General features: G+C 40.7%; 1 protein-coding gene across 2 annotated transcripts in view; it reads right to left on the reverse strand.

The window, feature by feature from the left end:
• grik4 (glutamate receptor, ionotropic, kainate 4) overlaps nucleotides 1-20,743 on the reverse strand; it is a 351,164-nt gene that overhangs the window by 36,091 nt on the left and 294,330 nt on the right. For both annotated transcript variants that reach the window (XM_086035775.1, XM_086035774.1), the window contains exons 12-13: nucleotides 6,691-6,798; nucleotides 1,455-1,658 (exon numbers count right to left, since the gene is read on the reverse strand). In XM_086035775.1, the coding sequence (XP_085891901.1) occupies nucleotides 1,455-1,658; nucleotides 6,691-6,798 (312 nt within the window). The remainder of the gene's footprint in view (nucleotides 1-1,454; nucleotides 1,659-6,690; nucleotides 6,799-20,743) is intronic.

Genomic DNA, 20,743 nt, shown 5'->3' on the forward strand with positions numbered 1-20,743 from the left:
AACAAATACATGTTACAATTAGATTATTGCACAATAAATGAGAGTTGTGCATATTGTAAAAAACAAAGAATAGAGTAAAGAATAAAAATGATGGTTGTTTACCTTTTAATTGCTGTCCTCATCGCTTTTTGCCCTCTCTGGTTCATGTTCTCTTTTAGAAGTGTTTTTTGCCTGGTGTTTTGTAAAGAACTGATTTAATAACGTGGCGACTGTCGATACATTACGGTCATATTCTTTGGTGATATCAACCAAACGCATCCCTTTTTCATACTTTTCTATTATCTCTTGCTTTGTTTGTATGGATGAAAAAATATATTTTCTCCTATTTTTCTTTTCCTCGTTTCTAATTCACGTAAAACTATCAGAACACCTCATGACCGAAGATGAGGACGCTGCATCGACATGTCTATCACATTTATATCTATCTACCTGTCTACACACATAGACACATACGGTAGAGTTCCCTCTTAGCCAATGGGATGCCAGGAAGATGCTAGGTAATGGCCAATAGCAGAGCAGCTTTGAGTATGTTGCGTTCAGGAAACTCTGGAGCTGCGATTAGCAGCCCATACTGTATTTTTACCTTTCGTATCCTGAAATTTCTTTCCTAACAAGAGGCAATAGTTTCCTGTTGAGAGGTTTTGTAACTTGAAAATTTGAAGAGAAGTTCGTAAGTAGAGGTACCACTGTATGAATATACCATAACTAACTTTCAAGCATTCGGCGCTATGTTTCTTGCTAGCTGTGCGAGTAAATAACATCGCTATGCAACATGCGTGGTAACGTCATTTGTCCCGAGTGGAATTGATAAGGGAATGGTTTGCAAATGTGGCAAACGATGCCATGGAATTAAAATGGTAACGTCATTCATCTCGAGTGGAATTGATAAGGGAATGGTTTGCAAATATGGCAAACGATGCCATGGAATTAAAACTCTGGTAGCCGGTTGTCGCCAAGAACCAGTTTTCGATTCCCCTCCATAGTTCCAAAAAGCGATACAGTATGGACCAGCTACTTTGGTACACATGATAACCTAAAAACACTAAACAGTTTGCATTTTCTTAGTCTATGTGCAGTGTTTGATGGAATGACAACTCTTCAGACCTTCCTGAGACTTTCAACAATAACCGTATTCATCATTCAGAAGGAAATGTCTGGAAATGCTGGAAAAGGCCAGTTGTGAGTTTCTAATCTAAACTAACATGCACCACAAGGCATATATTTGGAAATAAATGATTTATTGGTTGATTAAAAACAATCTGTACCATTTAATAACATCCCAGTGAGAAACTTATGAGTATGATAATGTACAGTATACCTGTAAGTGTCTGTGAGTGTTTGAATGCACATCCCTTGAGAAAACACCTGACACATGTGGTATTGCGCATGTATATTTGATAATTTGAGATAAACAATTTCATTTAAGTTCACAAGACTGATGCAAATTTACATACCCTTGAAATGAGCTCTCCCACCATACCGCTCCATGTTCCATTGGCTCCAGGGACCCCATACAGTCCATCCCCCACCAGTCGGATACGATACTTGAACTTGAGTATGGCTGCCAGCTCCTTCAGCATGTCAACACAGAAGCCTTCGTACCGCTCATTACCCTCCAGTTCCTGGTGATCCGGCCGCAGCATCACGTATGGATTCTCCTAAATTACATAACGTTTGCATTATCCACACATAATATATATATTTTTTTGGTTAGTCATTAGTGATGTCCATTACAGACTGACGCCAGTTTTGCTGATGTTTTTTGGGATGGTGGGGGGACGGACTGACGTACTTCTGGCAGACTAACTGATGGGGATTGGCTGATGAACTGACATAGACAACATTTTTAAAAATGAAATAAAATAAGGCAAATTGTATGTTAACCAGCACAACGGGGTCAACGCAAAGAAATTATTAATCATAAAATGTTGCCATTGTGGAAGAGGCATCCCCAATGGGTCTGATTGGGTCAGACAATCGAATGGTAAATTGCATTCATGTGCTGTGGTTGACCGGCTGGTTTTATTCGACATTTTGCAAATGCAGACCAAAACAGCCTCTTGTATCTTGTATTTCTCAAGCTCCAAGTGGGCTGAAATGCACATTTTTTTTAGGGAACCACAGCTGACAGCTCATGACATAGCTGTTTTTAATCATAGTCCATCCATATATCTTTACCACTTAACCTCACTCGGGTCACATGGGATTTGAAGCCCATCATTAGGTAAACATACAGCAGATTTTTGCCATGTTTCAGGGAAATAAGTCACTTTGAAAGCTTTGCTTGTGTGTGGGACTGGAGACTGCGCATGGTCTTGTGAGTGCCTGGTTCATTTTGTTTGGAGAAATGAAGTCAAACATCAGTAGTAGTTACATTGGAATGGTGAAACAAAAATATTACAAATATCAGAAAAATCCAAATGTATTGCACACTTTAAAAACGTATAACTGTCAATAAAAATACAAGAATGTAGCTAATTGTTCAGTGACATACAAGTAAAATGCATTAAAACTACTCTGACAGGTGAAACTAAATTACTTCACATAGTAAATTAAATGTATCTTGTTGTTACCCACCTCTGCATGTACTTTACAGAAAATGTGTCTGTTGCACACATGAGTAAGAACTCAGTAGAAGTTTGAAGACAAAACAAAAGTCAGCCTTCAAAAGCAGCCTCCAATTCCCAGGCAAAGAGGAGTCTGGTGGTGGACTGATAAGTGTGTGGGATGACTCATTTGGACAAAACAGAATACCAGCGCACAGGTGCCACAACATTAGGTATACCTACACAATCAATTGAGATGCATTAGAAGCGCTCTAGCGAAAATTCTGCCTTTACAAAGACGAGAAGGCGTGTTTTTAATATACACTGTCGGAGATATATGAATTTATCAGGAGGGCAAAATATTACAAACATGTCTCATTGTGACACAGGGCAGTTCTATAATCACGATAAACAATATATTCTATATATTGTAAACACAACAGCTCAAATTAAATTCCCAAATGAATTGAATGGAAATGCCATTATTCCTTTCCAGCCTCCTCAAAAATACGCAACACAAACTTTTGGTGTTTTGCAATAAGGAAAGTAGCACATATTGTGCTTTACAAAAACAAATGGTTCCTTCTGGTGTGACTCATTAAGCTGCAGTAATAGTTACAATTTTCGCAGAGGATAAAGAATATACATCTGTGAGTATATTTTTGTCTACATGTGTTGCGTGTGTATTTGTGTTCAAATGTCTGTTACTTGATGCACGATAATACCGACACATACATTAGATGCTATTTGTTAGCCCTTCTATGGATATTTAGTTTAACTTCAACTGGGAGTGGCATTAAACAGCTTGAAGCTTTTTAACAGCTTTAACAGCTTTCTAAAGGTGCTTTGTGGATGAATTGTTCACACTCTGCCAAACCTGTGCTTGTTGTGAAGTGAGTTGAGTTGACTATCACCTTATAGTGTTTGAATTTCAAATTTCTGCTTGTCCGTCATAGCGAACAAATCAGTCGCATAACGTCTCGTATCTTGAAAAACACACACACCACAAACACGCCCACACACACACACACACACACACACACACACACACACACGAGTCACTTGTATTTCAAGACATGACAGTACCATGTCTATTTATTTGTGAGAAAGACCCACAGGTGATAGGACATGTGTGACATACTATAAGTGCTGTATCGCAGTGCAATATACTGTAGCTCCAGCTGAGGCCGGAGGGAACAAAACATATCAAAATGCAAGCAAATTAGCCTTTTTACAGTTGGACAAGCGACTGCATTTCAGCACAGAGATAAAGCGCAATAATACACAACATATAAAAAGAATTTTATCTCACAGAAGCAAATAATTGGCATCTTCCATTGCATGGCTGTGCTTACTGAGGCCATAAACGCCACAAATCCACCACAGTGTAAAAATCAGATCAATGATTGCAAACACATGCCCCGTGGGCCAGCGGGTATGCGATCATCAATTCTGTGACTGCGACAGCATTTGTGTAATAAAACCACGGCATAAAGGCCGTGGAATGACGTCAAGAATTCTTGCACGTGCACGAAGCAGGCCTCTATTATTAGTTGAAGTGCTAATTCAAAACAGTCTCTCAGGTAAAAAATTCTTCAGCTGTTGCGCATGAGCAAGATAAGAGCGACACAGCAATCATATCGTGATGAATGAGCTGTGATAGGTCCTGAAAATTGCCCAGCAGTGGATTCCAAAGTTTGGCCGAGGGACTCTATATCTACAAAATGAAATTGAGCCGCTGAGCTCCCCCAATTCATTCTCTCACACCCACTTCCTGTTGTGAAAGAACCATCTCATTTGTTCTCAAACGCTTACATCTTATTCACACATCCCCCCTCCTGGGTAAAATGGAACATTCTGTCTCAATGAAACCAACAAAATATTTTTGTGTTCTTTTCCTTATTTCTGTGACACTGCAGCTGATAATACAGTCCAGATGGTCTGGCTACACTTTCGACAAATTGCAACTTAACAAATTAATAATTGTTAGCAATAAACACGTTGAAAACATAATTTGAACATGTGTGGTTGTACTGAACAATGGAAGCAATGAATGCAAAAGGATTTATCAATGCAATTAATTCTCATTAAACATGTATACTGCATATTAATTATGGGTAAAACAACTAAAAAAACAATGTATTTATAATGTATACTACATCCAGCGGCATAACCAAATACTGTATATAGGCTGTCTCAAAGTATGTTATATTTTAATTGCCACTGTATGAGTGGTTTTAATTTTACAATTTACTGGTATTTATACGGCGGCACGGTGGTCGACTGGTTAGCACGTCCGCCTCACAGTTCAGAGGTCGCGGGTTCGATCCCGGCTCCGGCCTCCCTGTGTGGAGTTTGCATGTTCTCCCCGTGCCTGCGTGGGTTTTCTCCGGGCACTCCGGTTTCCTCCCACAGTCCAAAAACATGCATGGTAAGTTGATTGGATACTCTAAATTGCCCCTAGGTGTGATTGTGAGTGCGGATGTTTGTCTCTGTGTGCCCTGCGATTGGCTGGCAACCAGTTCAGGGTGTCCCCCGCCTACTGCCCAAAGACAGCTGGGATAGGCTCCAGCACGCCCCGCGACCCTTGTGAGGAGAAGCGGTACAGATAATGGATGGATGGATGGTATTTATACAGTAAGCAACATGTGACATAATGGACCCATCAGAGCAGCAACAATTCCTGATGTGTGCGCGGCATGTGTTGCAGACCTGTCGCCAACAGCACAATGCGTCGGTCATGTGAATCAATGCGGCAGTTGTCGCTCGCGCCGACGCGGGAGTAGAAAGAAGCCTAAAAAGAAGCCTTTCACTGAGTAGGCTGAGATGAAATTTGTCAGCCCCCACCCCCCGCCCCAAAAATGGGCATCCGGCCGGGCCACAGGGTCCGACTGCCCAGCTCTGCTTATGAAACACCCTGCCTGTAGTTTTTAGTGGTGTAGAACTCTGACTCATACTGACAGCCGTTTCTAAAATACTACTTACAGTATGTTAGTTATAGTCCATGGGTTTATGATGCAGTTCCGCTCCTACAGTGGCGACATAGCCTGAATTTGCAGTCGGAATAAACTGTAGTCTATCAATAGTCTATCATGAACCTACACCAACGCAGTTGTAAAGTCAGAATTACAGATAATATTTGGATGAAAAACAATTCTCTGCCAAAAATATAACACAATCAAATGCAAAACAGTAATTATGTTTGTAAATACGCATGCTTTCTTGTGCCGTGTGTGTGTGACAGCATATTCTTACGAACTAGTTCAGTGAGCATCGTTTGTAATGTCGTATGTCTGCACCATCGTAAACAAAATAACTTTAATAAATAAACAAGTATAGCTAAATATTAGAACAGCTTCCAGAAGAATACAGTACTGTTCTACAGCACTGCAAATTCCAACCACAATTAAAAAAAAAAAAGTATCGATCGAAACGGAGAATAATTACCTCAGTCAAGAGTGAACTTCACATTGTTTGTATTGTTATTGTTGTTTGGTGTTACTTGTTTTTTAAAGAAGCATTACACAGAAACTACACAACTGATTTCTCATGGAGGAGTGGTGGATGTGCGAGGCAAGAAGCCATTGGTGGAAATCTTGATGAAAATACAAATAAATGAATTATTTTCTCTTTTTAGCATTCAGACAGAATGGGCCCATTCCCCACAGCCACAAGATGTACATAGTTGGGTAATGGCCATTTAATATCTTACTTTGTTCTCTATGAGCTTTTAAAGAGATAGTCTACCCAAACATGTTTTTTTCCAAGAATATGTTCTATGCAAGCCCACTAGTTGAAACAAGGCGTTCTGATAAATATTGCATTTGTGAAATAAGATTTAATCCACCCCTTTTTAGCCATCTCCGGGGGCGGCCATTTTGTCACTTATGTCGACTAAAAATGACATCACAACTGCACAGGGCTCAGGTAATGACCAATCACGGCTGACCTGTTTTCTGAAGCTGAGCCGTCGTTTTATTTTATTTTTTTCTGAGCGAGGCACTATGGGCAAAGCGATACATGTCATTGCTTCCTCTCAAGGGTTTGTTCGGCGAAATGCAACCGCCTTGTAGCGTGCCAGCCGCAAAATGTCATACTGCCGTGCTAACGCATTAGCATGATGTGTGCACGCCATGCCACTTACGAGTATTGTAGTGATGGTAAGAGTCGTGTTGAAGAGGGTGTCCGTCGTGTTGATTGATGGGAGCTTCTTCTCCATAGACAGTCCATCTTCAGAGTGCCACAGGCCAATCTGCTCACACACACACACACACAATAAACATGCGATCAGTCATTATGTCCAGCGGCTGCAAAAGGCCAATCGGATCATTTGCCTCTATTCTCTCAGAAGGAGGAACACAATGACCTTCATAAGATGGTGGAGGATGCACAAACAATGACAGAGATGGCACAATTGTTGAGGCCGTTGGCAATTAGGAGACTTGGTGTGATTGCAGTAAAAGGTGAAAAAGATAGTTGTGATTCTAAGAGGAACAAACAAACACAAGGCATGTGTTCCATCAGCGGCGGCGTAATGCATTCATTAAACCAATTACCAGCATTTCCTGTGGCAGAGAGCCTCATTCTCATTTCTACTCGTGCGCATTTGCCACTCTGCATATCACAAGGAAACCACACAAACCAAGACAGGATTGATGATGAGATGATAAAACTCTTTGGAAAACGTTAAGCAGAAACTTTCAATGTGTTTGAACGAATGCGCTGACTTTTGTATGCGCAAATCAGATCAACAAGCAGGTAAAGTCCCCCGGAACATTACACAAATCGGATGCAATTAGGTGTCAAGTCAGGTCAGGTTTATTCGTATAGGCAAACAAACAGACAGAAGAGTCTCAAAGGACTTTACAAGCCCACAGTTGACAAATATTACCAACAACCCGATGCTCTAAAGCCCACAAGTGTCAACTGTCAAGTAAGTTAAACCATTTGCTAGCTCTACCACAACCGCAAACACCAAGACATGGACTCATTTACCCACTTGAACAACCACCAGTCTTTTGGGTTAGGGTTAGGGTTTCTTGGTACCTCTTTTTTCGACCATTATTTCCAGTTCCTTCTTCATTTCACACATTTCACACACACAAAAATGCTGGGCATAAGGTGCGCCTTGCTGTCTGACAATGTGTCGTAAGCTTTATCATTGTTTCTGGGTGCTCAGTTGTTGCACGAAGGTAGGTCATCATCAAAACAGGAGTGAGTGTGCAAACAGCGACTGACTTTTTAAAGATAGCATGTAAGAATTCTAATTGATAAATGTAGTCTAAATGGACATCACACACTTAACCTCTACAGAAAGGCTGTAAAACCATATGGGTTTAAAAAATACTAGGATGCTATATTGGTATGCAAGGTGTGTCAGAAAAGTTCCCAGACCGGAGTCACAAAGGATATGTGTAGTTCAAATCCAAACTACAAAATTCAAGTTTTGCCCTTCGATGTTGGCCAGACGATCAACTTTTGAAGCTTTGTTCGGTGTACAAGAACAAGTGGGAGTTGACCATGGCAACGTGAATGCGCACAATGCCCTGAGCATCTGTAGTTTGCATTTGACATATATCTTTTGTTACGCCTTTCTTGTAACTTTTCTGACACACCTAGTTTCTCATTAAATACATATGGATGAAAATGGCATGGAAAAAAAAGTCAAGAAAAAAAAAGTCAAGGAAAAAAAAGTATTTACATGCACATGGATCATTCGCTGGGTTTATCAATTTGAATTTTCCATGCATTTCAATGAAGCTTCATTCTGATAAAGCAGTAGGTCATCTGTAAGTATTTTGCTAGATGGTCACGGGTTCACATCCCGCTGTGGAGAAATGTAAAAATGGCAACTAGTTGTTGGGAAGATGCTAGTCTGCATCCTGTCAAGGTGCATACAACCCTTTCACTCACACCTCTCCTTGCATGCCTGCATGCGTGTGATCTGCTTCTCTGCGTGGTGTGCAACACAAGTGCAGCAGAGTGTGACTTTTAATTTCCCCTTGAGGAATTATAATGAGGATAATAAATGATAATAAAAGAAAATCGGCAACATCTGCACTAAAATCTTTTGTTTTGCTTTACCACTGTAAACCACATCCAATAGTATCGGTTTAATACTCTGCAAGATTAATTTGTAAGATTAAATTCAGTCCATTGTTGTATATATAGCTGCCTTTTTACCCCTTATTCAATTTCAAACCGACTCAGCAATCTTCTGCAACACATTTATTTTTATTTCTTTGCTTTGCCAATTCTTGTCACATTGATTACAACTGTGAAACAGAAATGGCTCTTTTTTATTTGCATCCCATCCTGCGTTTTTCTCTGTCTAACACCTTGGTGATTTATATTCTTTGACCTTGAAGCATGTAAATTACTCCTCCATATTGTGAGATTATTAAATCTTCCCAAACACTAGATTAGATCAAAAGACAACCCTTAACCCTAAAGAATGGGAAGTGACAACACAGGTGGTAAGGGTACAGCGATTTTAATTTCCTTGGCTCGTCAAATGTTTTTCTCTTGCGCCGCACACCAAAAACACGACAATGACGAACACCAGATAACATGCAAAACAAACTTTTTTATTAGTTTTGATTTGAGTGCTTTTTTAATACTTGTATGATATTCAAGGAAGCCACCTGAATGCGACCAAAGAGCACACAGACCCGAAAAAGCACAAACTTTCATTAAATATTCATAGAGAGCTTGGTGACAAAATGTGCTTCTCATTGAAATACATTACGGCGCCAATTCAGAAGAACTTTTCTAATCGTCTACGTACAAAGTCACTGATCCAACACATCAAGGAAATTTCTGGTTTAGAAATACTTTGATGTTATACCATTTATCACAGTATCAGCCTCGCCTCTGTTATGAATGTTGTATAGGAAGAGCAAATGATTGCTTCTAATTCAACCTGGATGCATTGTCGGGTTCAATGTGTCACTCGGTGGAATTCAAATGAGCTCCTGGAAATCATACTTTGGAAATATGTTTGTTTGTTTGAGTCAGACCGAAAAGGAAGACATAATAAACGATGATAAACAGAGCAGGCTGAGCGTGGTCAACATTTAAAGAGGTAATACTCATGAGATTTCACTACATTCAGGTGACCAGAAAGTTTCTACAATAGGAAGGTGGTTCATTCATTTCAGCGAGTTTTGATGCAAAAATCGAAAAGAAAGTTTCTGAAAACATTCAAATTTAGTCTGTTAAGCACAAGAGCATTATGCCTTTGAGCATAGCTGCCCAAGTCATTTTGAGACGTTTTAGGAAAATAACAATAAACACAACAAATTCAAGAAACAAGAGTCCAGCTGCCTCGATTTAAACTTTACGGGTTACCATGACTTGCATGACTGGCAATCTTCACAGACATTAAGAAAAACAACTTTTAATAAGAACATTGGTATTTTTATGGCTATTCTGATATAAAAATGACTGTTACACATCTCCATGCTGCTTCGCCAATGTCGCATCATTGATTTGTATTTTCTCCTTCAAGATGATGTACAGTGGCTTGAATGTCTTTTTCACTGGCCAGGTTGTACACCTTCAATTTGAAGACTGCATCCTAGGCATTACGTCACGTTTTGTAACGATGAGGCTGTGCGCTTGAGCAGAGGCAATCTGAATATCGATGTGAATGTTTCAATGTGAGCCATTGATAAATTCAAGAATTATAAACACAATTTTGGTGAGTTAAGAGGTAAAAATAGACAAGAAAAAATGTGAAGGGAGGAAATAAAAAAATGTGTTGCCCCAAGTCAAATAACGTACCGTGACACGGGAAAGAAGGCACATCAATGGATGAAGAGCACCATGGTGAATATACAAGTTTGGTTGAAAGTGGTCGATTTGAGCATTTTTAACAAAATAAACGTTAGCTTTGAATAAAATATAGCATCGCTACAGATGCTTCAATGATATAAACTCCCCTCCTTGTTACAAGAAGCTACTTAACTACTTTACGTCCAAATCAGCGGAAAAATGCATCAACTGTTCAGTGCCAAACATGCATACGCAGAGCTGGGCATTCGTCTGTGCTTTAGTCCGTTTTGTTTTTATTTCACCGATTACCACGCTCTGTGTGTGTGTTTCTGTCTTTTGTTTTTATTTGATATTTTTTCTTTTTTTGGCGGCGTGTCTGCTTGTGTGGCACCTGCGTGTGACGTGAAAAAATTATGTTCTCCACACCGATTGGCTGTTGCCGACAAGGGACACACTGGGACCACGTGGGTCGGCGGGAAATACCGCCTAGAAGTCATATACGGATAGAAGATGCCCAGCTCTGTGCATACGCTTGCGGCATCTTGCACTCTGCCTCACAGGTGAACACCACAAACATCAAGCAGTGTGGAAAGGGCTTTATAGTCCCACCTTAACTCAATTTACATTCTTAAAACATATCACACACACAACACTTTCTTTTGGTTACTAGCCAGCTAGTGTGAAAATGTAACATAGAATGTTGAGTCTCCAAACGTCATAAAGAGATCGATTCAATGGCGCAACAACACTAGTATCTGAAGATCCAAATTTTTGCCCTTTGTTCACTAAAATCTCTCTCAAGCCAGCGGAAAAGGACAAAAAGACAGAAAGTACAAACCTACAAGTAACAGCGACTACGTTTACATGCAGTCAATAAACCTTTCAAAACCTGAATATTGGCAGTTTTAAAAGCCATGTAAATGTGCGCAATAACCCGAATTTGCCCTTATTCTGAAATACACGTTTGGTGATAAACAAAACATGGCAAAAGCTAGAGTAAGTACGACACCACCCTTTTAAAGTGAGGAGAATACTGTCTGCATCATTTGTGCGGTGAGTGACATGAATATAATGTGTTTTATTCACGGAAGCTAGTAACAAGCGGAGATAATTGCGTCATGACATCCGTGCGTCACCTTTTCAATCGGGATATTAAATGTGGGGGATAACTCTATCCGCTCAAGCCATGTAAACGGGTTATTCCGAATGACTCAGAAATTGGAATTTTGACCTTAACTCGAATACTGACTGCATGTAAACGTAGTGAGTGCTAACACAAGCAAGCCTTCTACGCTCTTATCCACAGGACAGCTGGCCTTCATTTCTAATTGGGACCACACTGAAACATGCCGTACAAAGGTACTTGGACACCACGGCTTACTTGGTTGTAACTTCCCGCTGATTCTTTGACCAAACTGAACATGTGTTTATTTTCCTGTGGTAGACTAGCTGGAGGAGTCCGTACCATGCTCACACAAATAGACAACAGCTACCCAACTTACACCTTCAAACTCTGATGTGGTGAGAAATGAACAAGAAAGGGACCTGCAAATGTGGTGTTCATTTCAGTAGGCATGCACAATCACTTCTCGCAGCATGCAGAGGCGGCTTGGCTGATCTCAGTGGGAGTCTGCAGAGATCCGAGTGTTCTGGTGTGACTGAGAGGATGATGGTGTGGGGTGTCACGGTGACTCGTACAGGAACAGGAGGAAGATGAAGGTGATGCCAGCAGGAAGAGGAGGCGAGGCGTATACGAAACGAGGGAAGGAAACGGCCCTTAGGTGGCCCCGCCATCAACTCTCTTTGGGCCAGTCGGGGGAAGCGGAGCGGTGCCGTCGGTGAGTCAGTGCGACTCGCAGGAAGGAAAAATGTGTGCGTCAGCTGGGTATGCAGGAACGCATGCTCAGGAGCAAATACATGCCACGGAAAAATGTTGTCATATACTCTTTGTAAAACTTCACAGCACTTACTTTCACACATACATACAAACTAACTCCTGATGTGACATGATTGACACCAATTGCTGTGAAAAATGCCAATCCACCGCTTCTGGTAAATTCATAACTTTGTGATGACACAAATTGGTTAAAGCCAGGGGGTGTCTCTCATTTAAATTTTAAAATAAAAAAGAACATTTTAGATTTAGTACGGCTGTGATCGATTGGGTGACTTCAATTGAGTAGCGAATTGGCCGTTGAAAACAAACACCGAATCAGAATTTTCCCACTCGAGTCAGAAAGCGGCATAGCATATTGTTATCAGAGAGAAATGTTTGGATGGCCCTTATGTGTCCGTACGTGGGCAGTGCACGTGAAAGCTACGAACGCGGGTCATGCGAGCGGCTGCCTGGAAGTAGTTATGGAAATATTTAGCCAGCTAACGCCTCACTGTTGGCTGGCTTACATCGTCCAAGTTACGGGAATATTTGGCCGGCTAACACCTCGCTGTTGGCTCTGCAAGCACCAAACTTCGGGGAGTTTATAAACTTGGACGCCGGACATGAACTATCTTAAAGTTAGCTAGCTTTCATTTGTTGGACTATGACGTGTTCTTCTGCAAAGTATGTTGAGTAAACCATTTGAGGTGATTTGGTCATTCGGTGGCTAATGTCAATACGAAAAGCGAATGCTTATCTTTGATGCGAGTCCGAGCTCCGGTATTTACTCATTGGGTTGGCGTTTAAAGCATTACAAAGTGTTGCATTCTGTCGCACCCATAAACATTAGTAACACATTTACTATGAGTCAGTTATTATTTGCCATCCCTGACCTAAGAATATCATGCATATCAAGCAAAAGCACCCCTATTGAAATAGCATTTTTGATGATACACAATAATGACCTAAAATGACAATTTTCTTGCACCTCTTCCTTGCAAAATCTCTCTAAAACTTTCTTGCAGTCATTTGAATATTTTTGTGCAAAATAAGCACCTGTATTTGAAAATGTCTATAATTCTGTCCATTTTGAGTTCTAATTCCTGCTGATCAAAAACAGGATGATGCTGCCACCACTTTCTTATAACTGGAATGTGGCTGTGTTCTGAATTAAACAATCACATTCAGACTCATGTTGATTGGGAATTAGCACCTCTGTCCACATTCAAAGTGCCTTTGATTAACCTCAAATGCATTTCTGATGGGGTCACTGATAGTGTAGTGGTACACACGCCTGAATTGTGTGCGGGCAGCGTGGGATCAATTCCCGCTCAGTGATGGTGTCTGTGTGTGCCCTGCGACTGGCTGGCGACCATTTCGGGGTGTAGTCTGCCTTCGCCCGTTGACGGCTGGGATAGGCTCCAGCACCTCCCCGCGACCCTGTACAGGATAAGCGGTTTGGAAGATGACATGACATGACATTTCTGATGTTGTAGTACGCTTTGCCTGATGTCTCTGTTTTGCTCTGTAGCAGAAACTGATTATAATTCCCTCCATTTTGAATTCCGGTTCCTGCTTATCAAAAATACAACGATGCTGTCACCAAGATGCTTCTCTGTGTGTGAAGGTGCTCAAACTAATTTTAAGAATTGTGGAGAAAAGAGACCAAAGCATGCCAATGTATTATGGTCTGATCAAACCAAGGCTAGAGCGACATCCATCCATCCACACTCACGCTCAGAATATAGGGTTTTCAAACAGCCTGGCATGCACCTTTTTGGAAGGTGGGAGGAAGCTCCTATCGACTATCATTTTGGCTGTGAGGTAGATGTGCTAACCACTTGTGACACCTTCCTAGCAAGGTTGAACATTCTGGCCACAATGCCAGCGGTAATTTGATGCGAAAACAACTCTGCAACAGCTACTTAAAAAGCCCAACCACCATAATTTAATTAGAGTCAAATAACCCAGCACAGAGCAGACTGTGAATTTAAATAACTCAAGTAGCTCAAATTTTCACATCTGCACTGTACTTGATTTGGTATTCACAGTGCAATTACAATAAAAAGTAACGGTGCAAATGTACAGGCTAGAGTGCCAACAGCTCGAGCACTGCCCGTTATGAATGTTGCGGAGAAACAAGGAGGCAAGATGAGGAATGGGGTATCATAAAGCAGGATAATATTACAGAACCAAAAAGACTTGGGGAGAAATATGCCAGCGAATGGAAAGAAAATCAATGAGGAAATATGAACGGCAGGCGGCTAGGGAGACAGAACTGGGGGCTGAGAGAAGAGGAAGACTCAACTGGCAGCCAGGAAAGACAGACAGACTAACAGAGTTTATGCAAGTGTGAAATGAAAAGGAAGAGCAAGCGAATGATGACAACAGGTAGGATGAGACACCCTAACAGGGAATACCTCCGTTTTTTTCTATAATGTGGAATTAGAGAGATTAAGGTGGGAGCTCACTCAGGCGTCAGAATTGGCTGATTCTGCTGTCAGAAAGACGCCACCTTCAACAGACGATGGCTGACAGATGCATCCATCATGAAGGAGGGCGGCAATGGGAAGTGGTATAAAGTAGAATGTCATCCAGGCCGCTTACAGACACACTAAAGCACTCAGGTGACACGGCGCTAGAAATGAGTCACACTCAAAATGTGTTCCATGTAGTTAGTGTGCGTGTGCGTGTGGGTGTGCGTGTGTGTGTGTGCCAGTGTTGAGAATGTTTCTTCCACAATGGGAAAAAAGTGAATTTGAATGTCCCCAAAGACAGAATTTGACCTTCATTTTGGGAAAGACAGATTTAAAGTCACAAAAAATCCGGGCATCTACACGATAAACTACGCAATTGTTGCAGTGGTGCCTCTGAATTGTTTTAATTCTGAATTGCTGTATAACTGTTAAATTATGATATTTAATTTAAATACATGAATATAATTGCTACTGATTTCATTTCTTGTACAGTAAAGGACTTTGTATTTCCACGTGCTTGTCACAAGTGGCTTTCAGTGTAGTGAAGTGACACGTGTCACAATGTTGGTGTGCGTCCTATCAAAATACTTCAATAAATAATTTCTAGTTAGCACGGGATGTGCAATGGTTAATTGATTTATCGATTAATTGACGACTAATCAATTATGAAATTAATCAATAATTCTTTTTAATCATTGATGAATCATTTAGAGACCTTGTTTAATTCAAACTATTCCAAATGCTGGAAATGTCAGCCTCCCAACAGTTAATATTCTCATGTTTATGTTGTCCTCCATGAATGCATTAATGTTGTGTTGAATCAAAATAAAACATTTGCAAACATCTGCTTTTACTTTGGAAAACAATGATAAACATTCTCGCCTATTTTCTGAAAATAAAACATTTTTCCTTTTCCTTCATTTTTTCTCAATCAACAAAAGAATTGACTCATTAATCATTTGTTAAAATTGCTAGTTGCAGCCCTCGTTAACACACACTTGTTCTTTGTGTATTACACATGACATTTGGGGGACTAAGGTGGCGTTTAACCTTGCGTACAGTTTGAAATTCGCAGAGAGGTTCTGACCCGAAAAGTACGTGTTGCCTTGTTTTTATATTAGCCTTCTAATCCTGCATCTCTGCTTGAAATTGTTAAACAGATGGCAAATGCCTCACCAGCAGCTTCAAGCCTTTAGTGGAACATCTTAAAAGAAGTCTGCCCAATAAGGTTTCAGAAGACTGCATTACTGCGTAACTGCAAAAAGTCAAGCATTTCCGGAATTTCATTACTTTGTTACACTGGTATTAAGCAGAACATATTTGCATATATCTTGGAGGATACTGTCTCTGGTAGCGTGGACAACGTTAGAACTAGCAGAAGCCTGACCAAAACTGAACAGAGAGTACAGCCACCAGTGAGGCCATCCACACACTGGTAAGGCAAGGCAAGCATATCAACTACAAAAAAAAAAACCCTGTGGTAGTGTGTGTGCGTGCACGTGTGTGGAGCATGTTTTCTCTGTGGAGCGCCAAGTTTGAGTGAAGCTCTCACTATGTGACTCATCAAGGGGCAGGATGAGAAGAATCGGGGTGGTGCTGCAGGGGTTCACAGGTGGTGATGTGGGTGTTTGACACTGACGCGCAGTGAGGACGATTGGGCCGAGAAAGAACGTGGTGACTTTGAAGAGAATGCAATGTTTTTTTTACCATGACTTCCAGCTACAGCGAGAACTGCGTGCGCTACTTCACACATGCCATTTTACCGATATGTGGTGATTCAGCTTGCAAACACTCGTTGTGTGCTATTAGAGTGACTGAGATAGCTTGCTTAAAATTGAAGAGTCAGTCTGACTGGCATTGGCAGGCCAGAGCTTCATGTTCTCAGCATCTTGTGTTAGTACCGAGGCAAACAATCACATCCACAGTTCCTGACACCAGCAGCTGTTCAAATATCACCATGTGTATTGGCAGAGGTAGTGAAAACAAACAAGAGGAGGGGAAGACCAGCGGACGATATCAATCCCAGTTTTAGTAATCTTCATGTGATGAGCACAAAAGTCGGTAAGCATTCAGACAAAAGTAGAACCACGCCTACCAGCAGACTGCTTTTCACGGCAATGCTCGATTTCATTTTGCAATTCCATAACTCTGCAAAACCAAACGACTACAAGGAAAAAAAAATTAATTGTCAAAAGTAAAGGTCTTATTTCAAAAACCAAAACGTGCATATTTTACTGCAAATAACTTATGCTCTAATGGAGCCAATTATGAGCCCGTCTATATTTCCATCACCACATGCACATCATTCATCACTCCAGACGATGTTGGGTGCAATCAAGTCAGTCAAGAGAATTGCGAGGATTGCAGCAGCGAAGAAGATAACTGACTGTGCAATCAATGTGACTCGTTTCAGGTTTAGGATTAAGGATTCATTTAAATTAAGGTTAAGCGTTAGTTAAAGAATGTGTAATACTATCCATCTGTCCATTCAGTGTGATTTTACTGTCATGAGAACAATAGAACATGTTTTACTTTTGAAAAAAACAAATCATTTTCTTGTCACGTTTTTTTTTTTTTTTTTAGATGTTTTGTGATGAAATGTCACCAAAGACGTCTTTGACTTTATCAATAAGTTTAATTATTTTTTCCAAATTAGTCTCTTAATTGCTTGATTTATATTAATTTAGAGTGCCCTAAATAACACTTTATCCTTTGCCGGTCCTCCTCCGTCCGCAACCTGGGCACTCTTCTGTCATCATCCCTCCGTCTTTATTCATAAAAATAATTGTCCTCCGACCCCGTCCATCCTCGACCTTTTAAAGCACTTACATCTTTACATTTCGTCAGTCCATCCCCAAAATAAGCCCAACAAATAAAAATGCGTCCATGCATGACGTCGTAGGAGCGATGCCAACTGAAGAGGTTTCGTAATAATAAACATTATTTCAAGGTCATTAGCGGGCTAATTTCCTATTAACATCCACATACTGGCTGGGAGTATCATGAGTGGATTTAATTGCTTACTACTGTTTAAGTGACACCCAAGATAGCATTTAGCTGCCAACACGACCGCCGTCGGTCATCAGACTACGGAGCCTGCCAGGGGACACCACGAGAATATCTAAGTTTGAGTTACAACACAATACTATTGTGCTTTATTGCAAAAGGTTTATATTATAATTCAATATGTTTTCAGTTTTTATTGCATTATTTTGCACTAATTATTTTTATTGCAAAATAATGCAATGTCATTTTAGGAGAAGTATGAAAGACTTCTTTAAGTGTACTGCGCTGACGTGAATGACGATTTGGTGAGAGTTTTACGCACTAGAGATATCCCAGACAAGGACATACTTTGAATTCAAAGGGAGAAGTTATGTACTAAATGTTAACAGTTAGTTAACAAAACAAAATTGCTCTCCAAAACAAAATTGCTATCCAAAATTGCATCAGTCAAATGGGCATGCTGTGGCGTAATCCATGGTATTAGATGTGTTGAACCACTAGAGGGCAGACTATGCCTGTGAATACAGTGTTACTGCGGTGAATGCACATGAAAAAAAAAAAAAAAGGACGCTACAGTGTTGTGCAGTTAGGGACGATTACAGGGACGGATGAAAACCCATTTCCGTCCTTGCTTAGTCTGTCTGTTTTTGTCTCTTAAAAAAAAACTTCTCATCCTCCGTCCCCAAATGGGACGGTTGGACGGGCCGTTACGTCCCTGAGACGGAATGCCCATCTCTGCTAAAACGTTATTGGCTTTAACCTGGAAAAAAAAACATTTGACCCAATTCACAAAAAAACTGAGATATCTGCGTTTACGTTTTAACTTGTTATACATCCAGCATCACTATCTCAACAAATTTGTAAGAAATCCACACACAAAAAATGGTGACTATATTGGGTTCAAAACTCGTTAATCCAGCAATAAGAGCTGAGACATTCATAGAGTCAAGCAATTAAAGAGCTGTATCAAATATTCATCTTATGTTTGCTACTGTCAGAAAAGTACTGATGTACTGATCTTTTTTTTTTGTGGGAGTTGTAGTTTGCAGTAGTGTACAACCAAACACAACCAAACTGTCTTGGCTTAGCTCTCTTGGCTTGGTGCCGTTTCCACTTTAAAACAGTTGTGTAGCAAACTGCAAAAAAAAAAAAGCGACCATTTCAACGCATCATTGTGAACGAGACATGCTAATTACCAATAACAATGGAGAAGAGTGAGGATCTCCTACATTTACTTCTGGTTATATATATTTACTGGTTATTTTCATCAAGAGAAGACTGAGGGCAGGAAGAAAATACACACTTAGCTCTAAGCCTGCGGCTTTGATACCAATGACTAGAAACGACAAAAACACAATAACTACCAACATTAGTTTACCTGGCATTGTAATCTGCATTTTCCAATTCACCGCAGCTTCCCATTTTCTTGCTAACATAGTTTATCAACTTGGAACTCCTGACTGTTAGCAGAAATAGCAGAGCTGGGCCTTTGTCTATGCTTTAGTCCGTCTATGAGTTCCCGTCTATATTTCAGACCTGCCCGGTCGGTCCGAGTCAGCCAAACGGCTTCGAGAACGGACTAAAGCCAAACAAAGAAAAAATAAAACAGTGTTGTATACCTTTCAATCCCACAGATGCAATCACGTGTGCCATTTTGTTTTTATTTCACCCTTCACAGCGCTGTGCATGTGTGTGTCTGTTGTTTTTATTGATATTTTTTTTCGTTTTTGGCGGTGTGTCTGCTTGTGCGGCACCTGCGTGTGATGTGAAAATTATGTTCTCGACGCCGATTGGCTGTCGCCGACAAGGGAAGGACTGGGACCGCACGGGCCGCCCGGAAATAACGGCCAGCAATTATAGACGATGCCCAGCTCTGAGAAATAGTATCTGCTTTTGCAAATGGAAATAAGTCAATAGCAAGGAGAGTCATGCTGAGCTGAGAAGACATCACACACTGTTAGAGAGACAGAACATGTAAAATGCATCTCTAGTCGTTTTGCAGCTACGAGAGTCTTTCAGTTTGAGCATGAGCAAAGGCATATTGCTAAAAATGGGCATAGGATACATACACATGTTTTTGGGGATGATGCAAACACACACACAAGCCTCATCCAGAGTTTGAAATCCTTTTAAAGCTGAACAACAACTTCACATTATGCTTTTGATCTATTCCCCATCTGCAGCCCACAAAGTGTACAAAACAAAAGAGGACGGGGGACTGATATATGTCTCACAGAGACCAAACAAAGCACAAGTACATGCCAGTGTTTGTGTGTGTGTGTTCCTGACATACCATATTCCATCTACAACTTCAGATTGCAGATACAAATTCAGCATATACGAGATGCCTTTGAGAAGGTTGATGACTTACTCTGACTTCCTTCTGAAATCATTTGATGTCATCGTATGATTGGTTCACCTTCTTTTGTTGGGTGCGGTCACATGATGCCACCGCCTTCCACGTTTTTGTCGATAAATCTTCAGGAGCCCGGACGCAGAAAAACTCAGGAGAAAATAACATGTCAAAAGATGACGAGTGATTTATTAGCCAGGTGATTCAGTTGCAGTGCATTATAATCAACACTGACAAGCTCTCCTTTACGTCTCCGCATGCAAACGCACAGTCCACTCCCTCCACGCGGGCATACGCATGTTGTCCAACGACACGAGTCAAAGCCATCATGTCAGGTCAGACATTGTAGTTTGACTTTGAACGCAATACATCCAATTACGTTCATGTGATTACACATCTGCATTTGAGGAAAAATTCAGCAAGTGCTGACGACGTCTGCGACCTGACAAATCAATGCAAGTGAACAAGCTCATAAACTAGTTGAGGTCGCCCCCTTTGTCGCCTTAGTGTGTTCCAGCGAGGTGCTTTTTTTCCAGCAAGCGCCGAAAGGATTAAGATACTGCAAACAAAAGCCTTGTAATGGTCAGATTGACTGATTTAATGCCTCTATGCCGCATAATCCCTGATAAACACTAATTTAAATTACTGCTCTTCATTGTAAATCGCACACTACTATTCTGCTAGCTTGGCAGCGTAAACAAATGTGTCA

This window comes from Filicampus tigris, chromosome 7 (genome assembly GCF_054856515.1).
Source record: "Filicampus tigris isolate MCC_2025a chromosome 7, RoL_Ftig_1.0, whole genome shotgun sequence".
NCBI classification, from domain to species: domain Eukaryota; kingdom Metazoa; phylum Chordata; class Actinopteri; order Syngnathiformes; family Syngnathidae; genus Filicampus; species Filicampus tigris.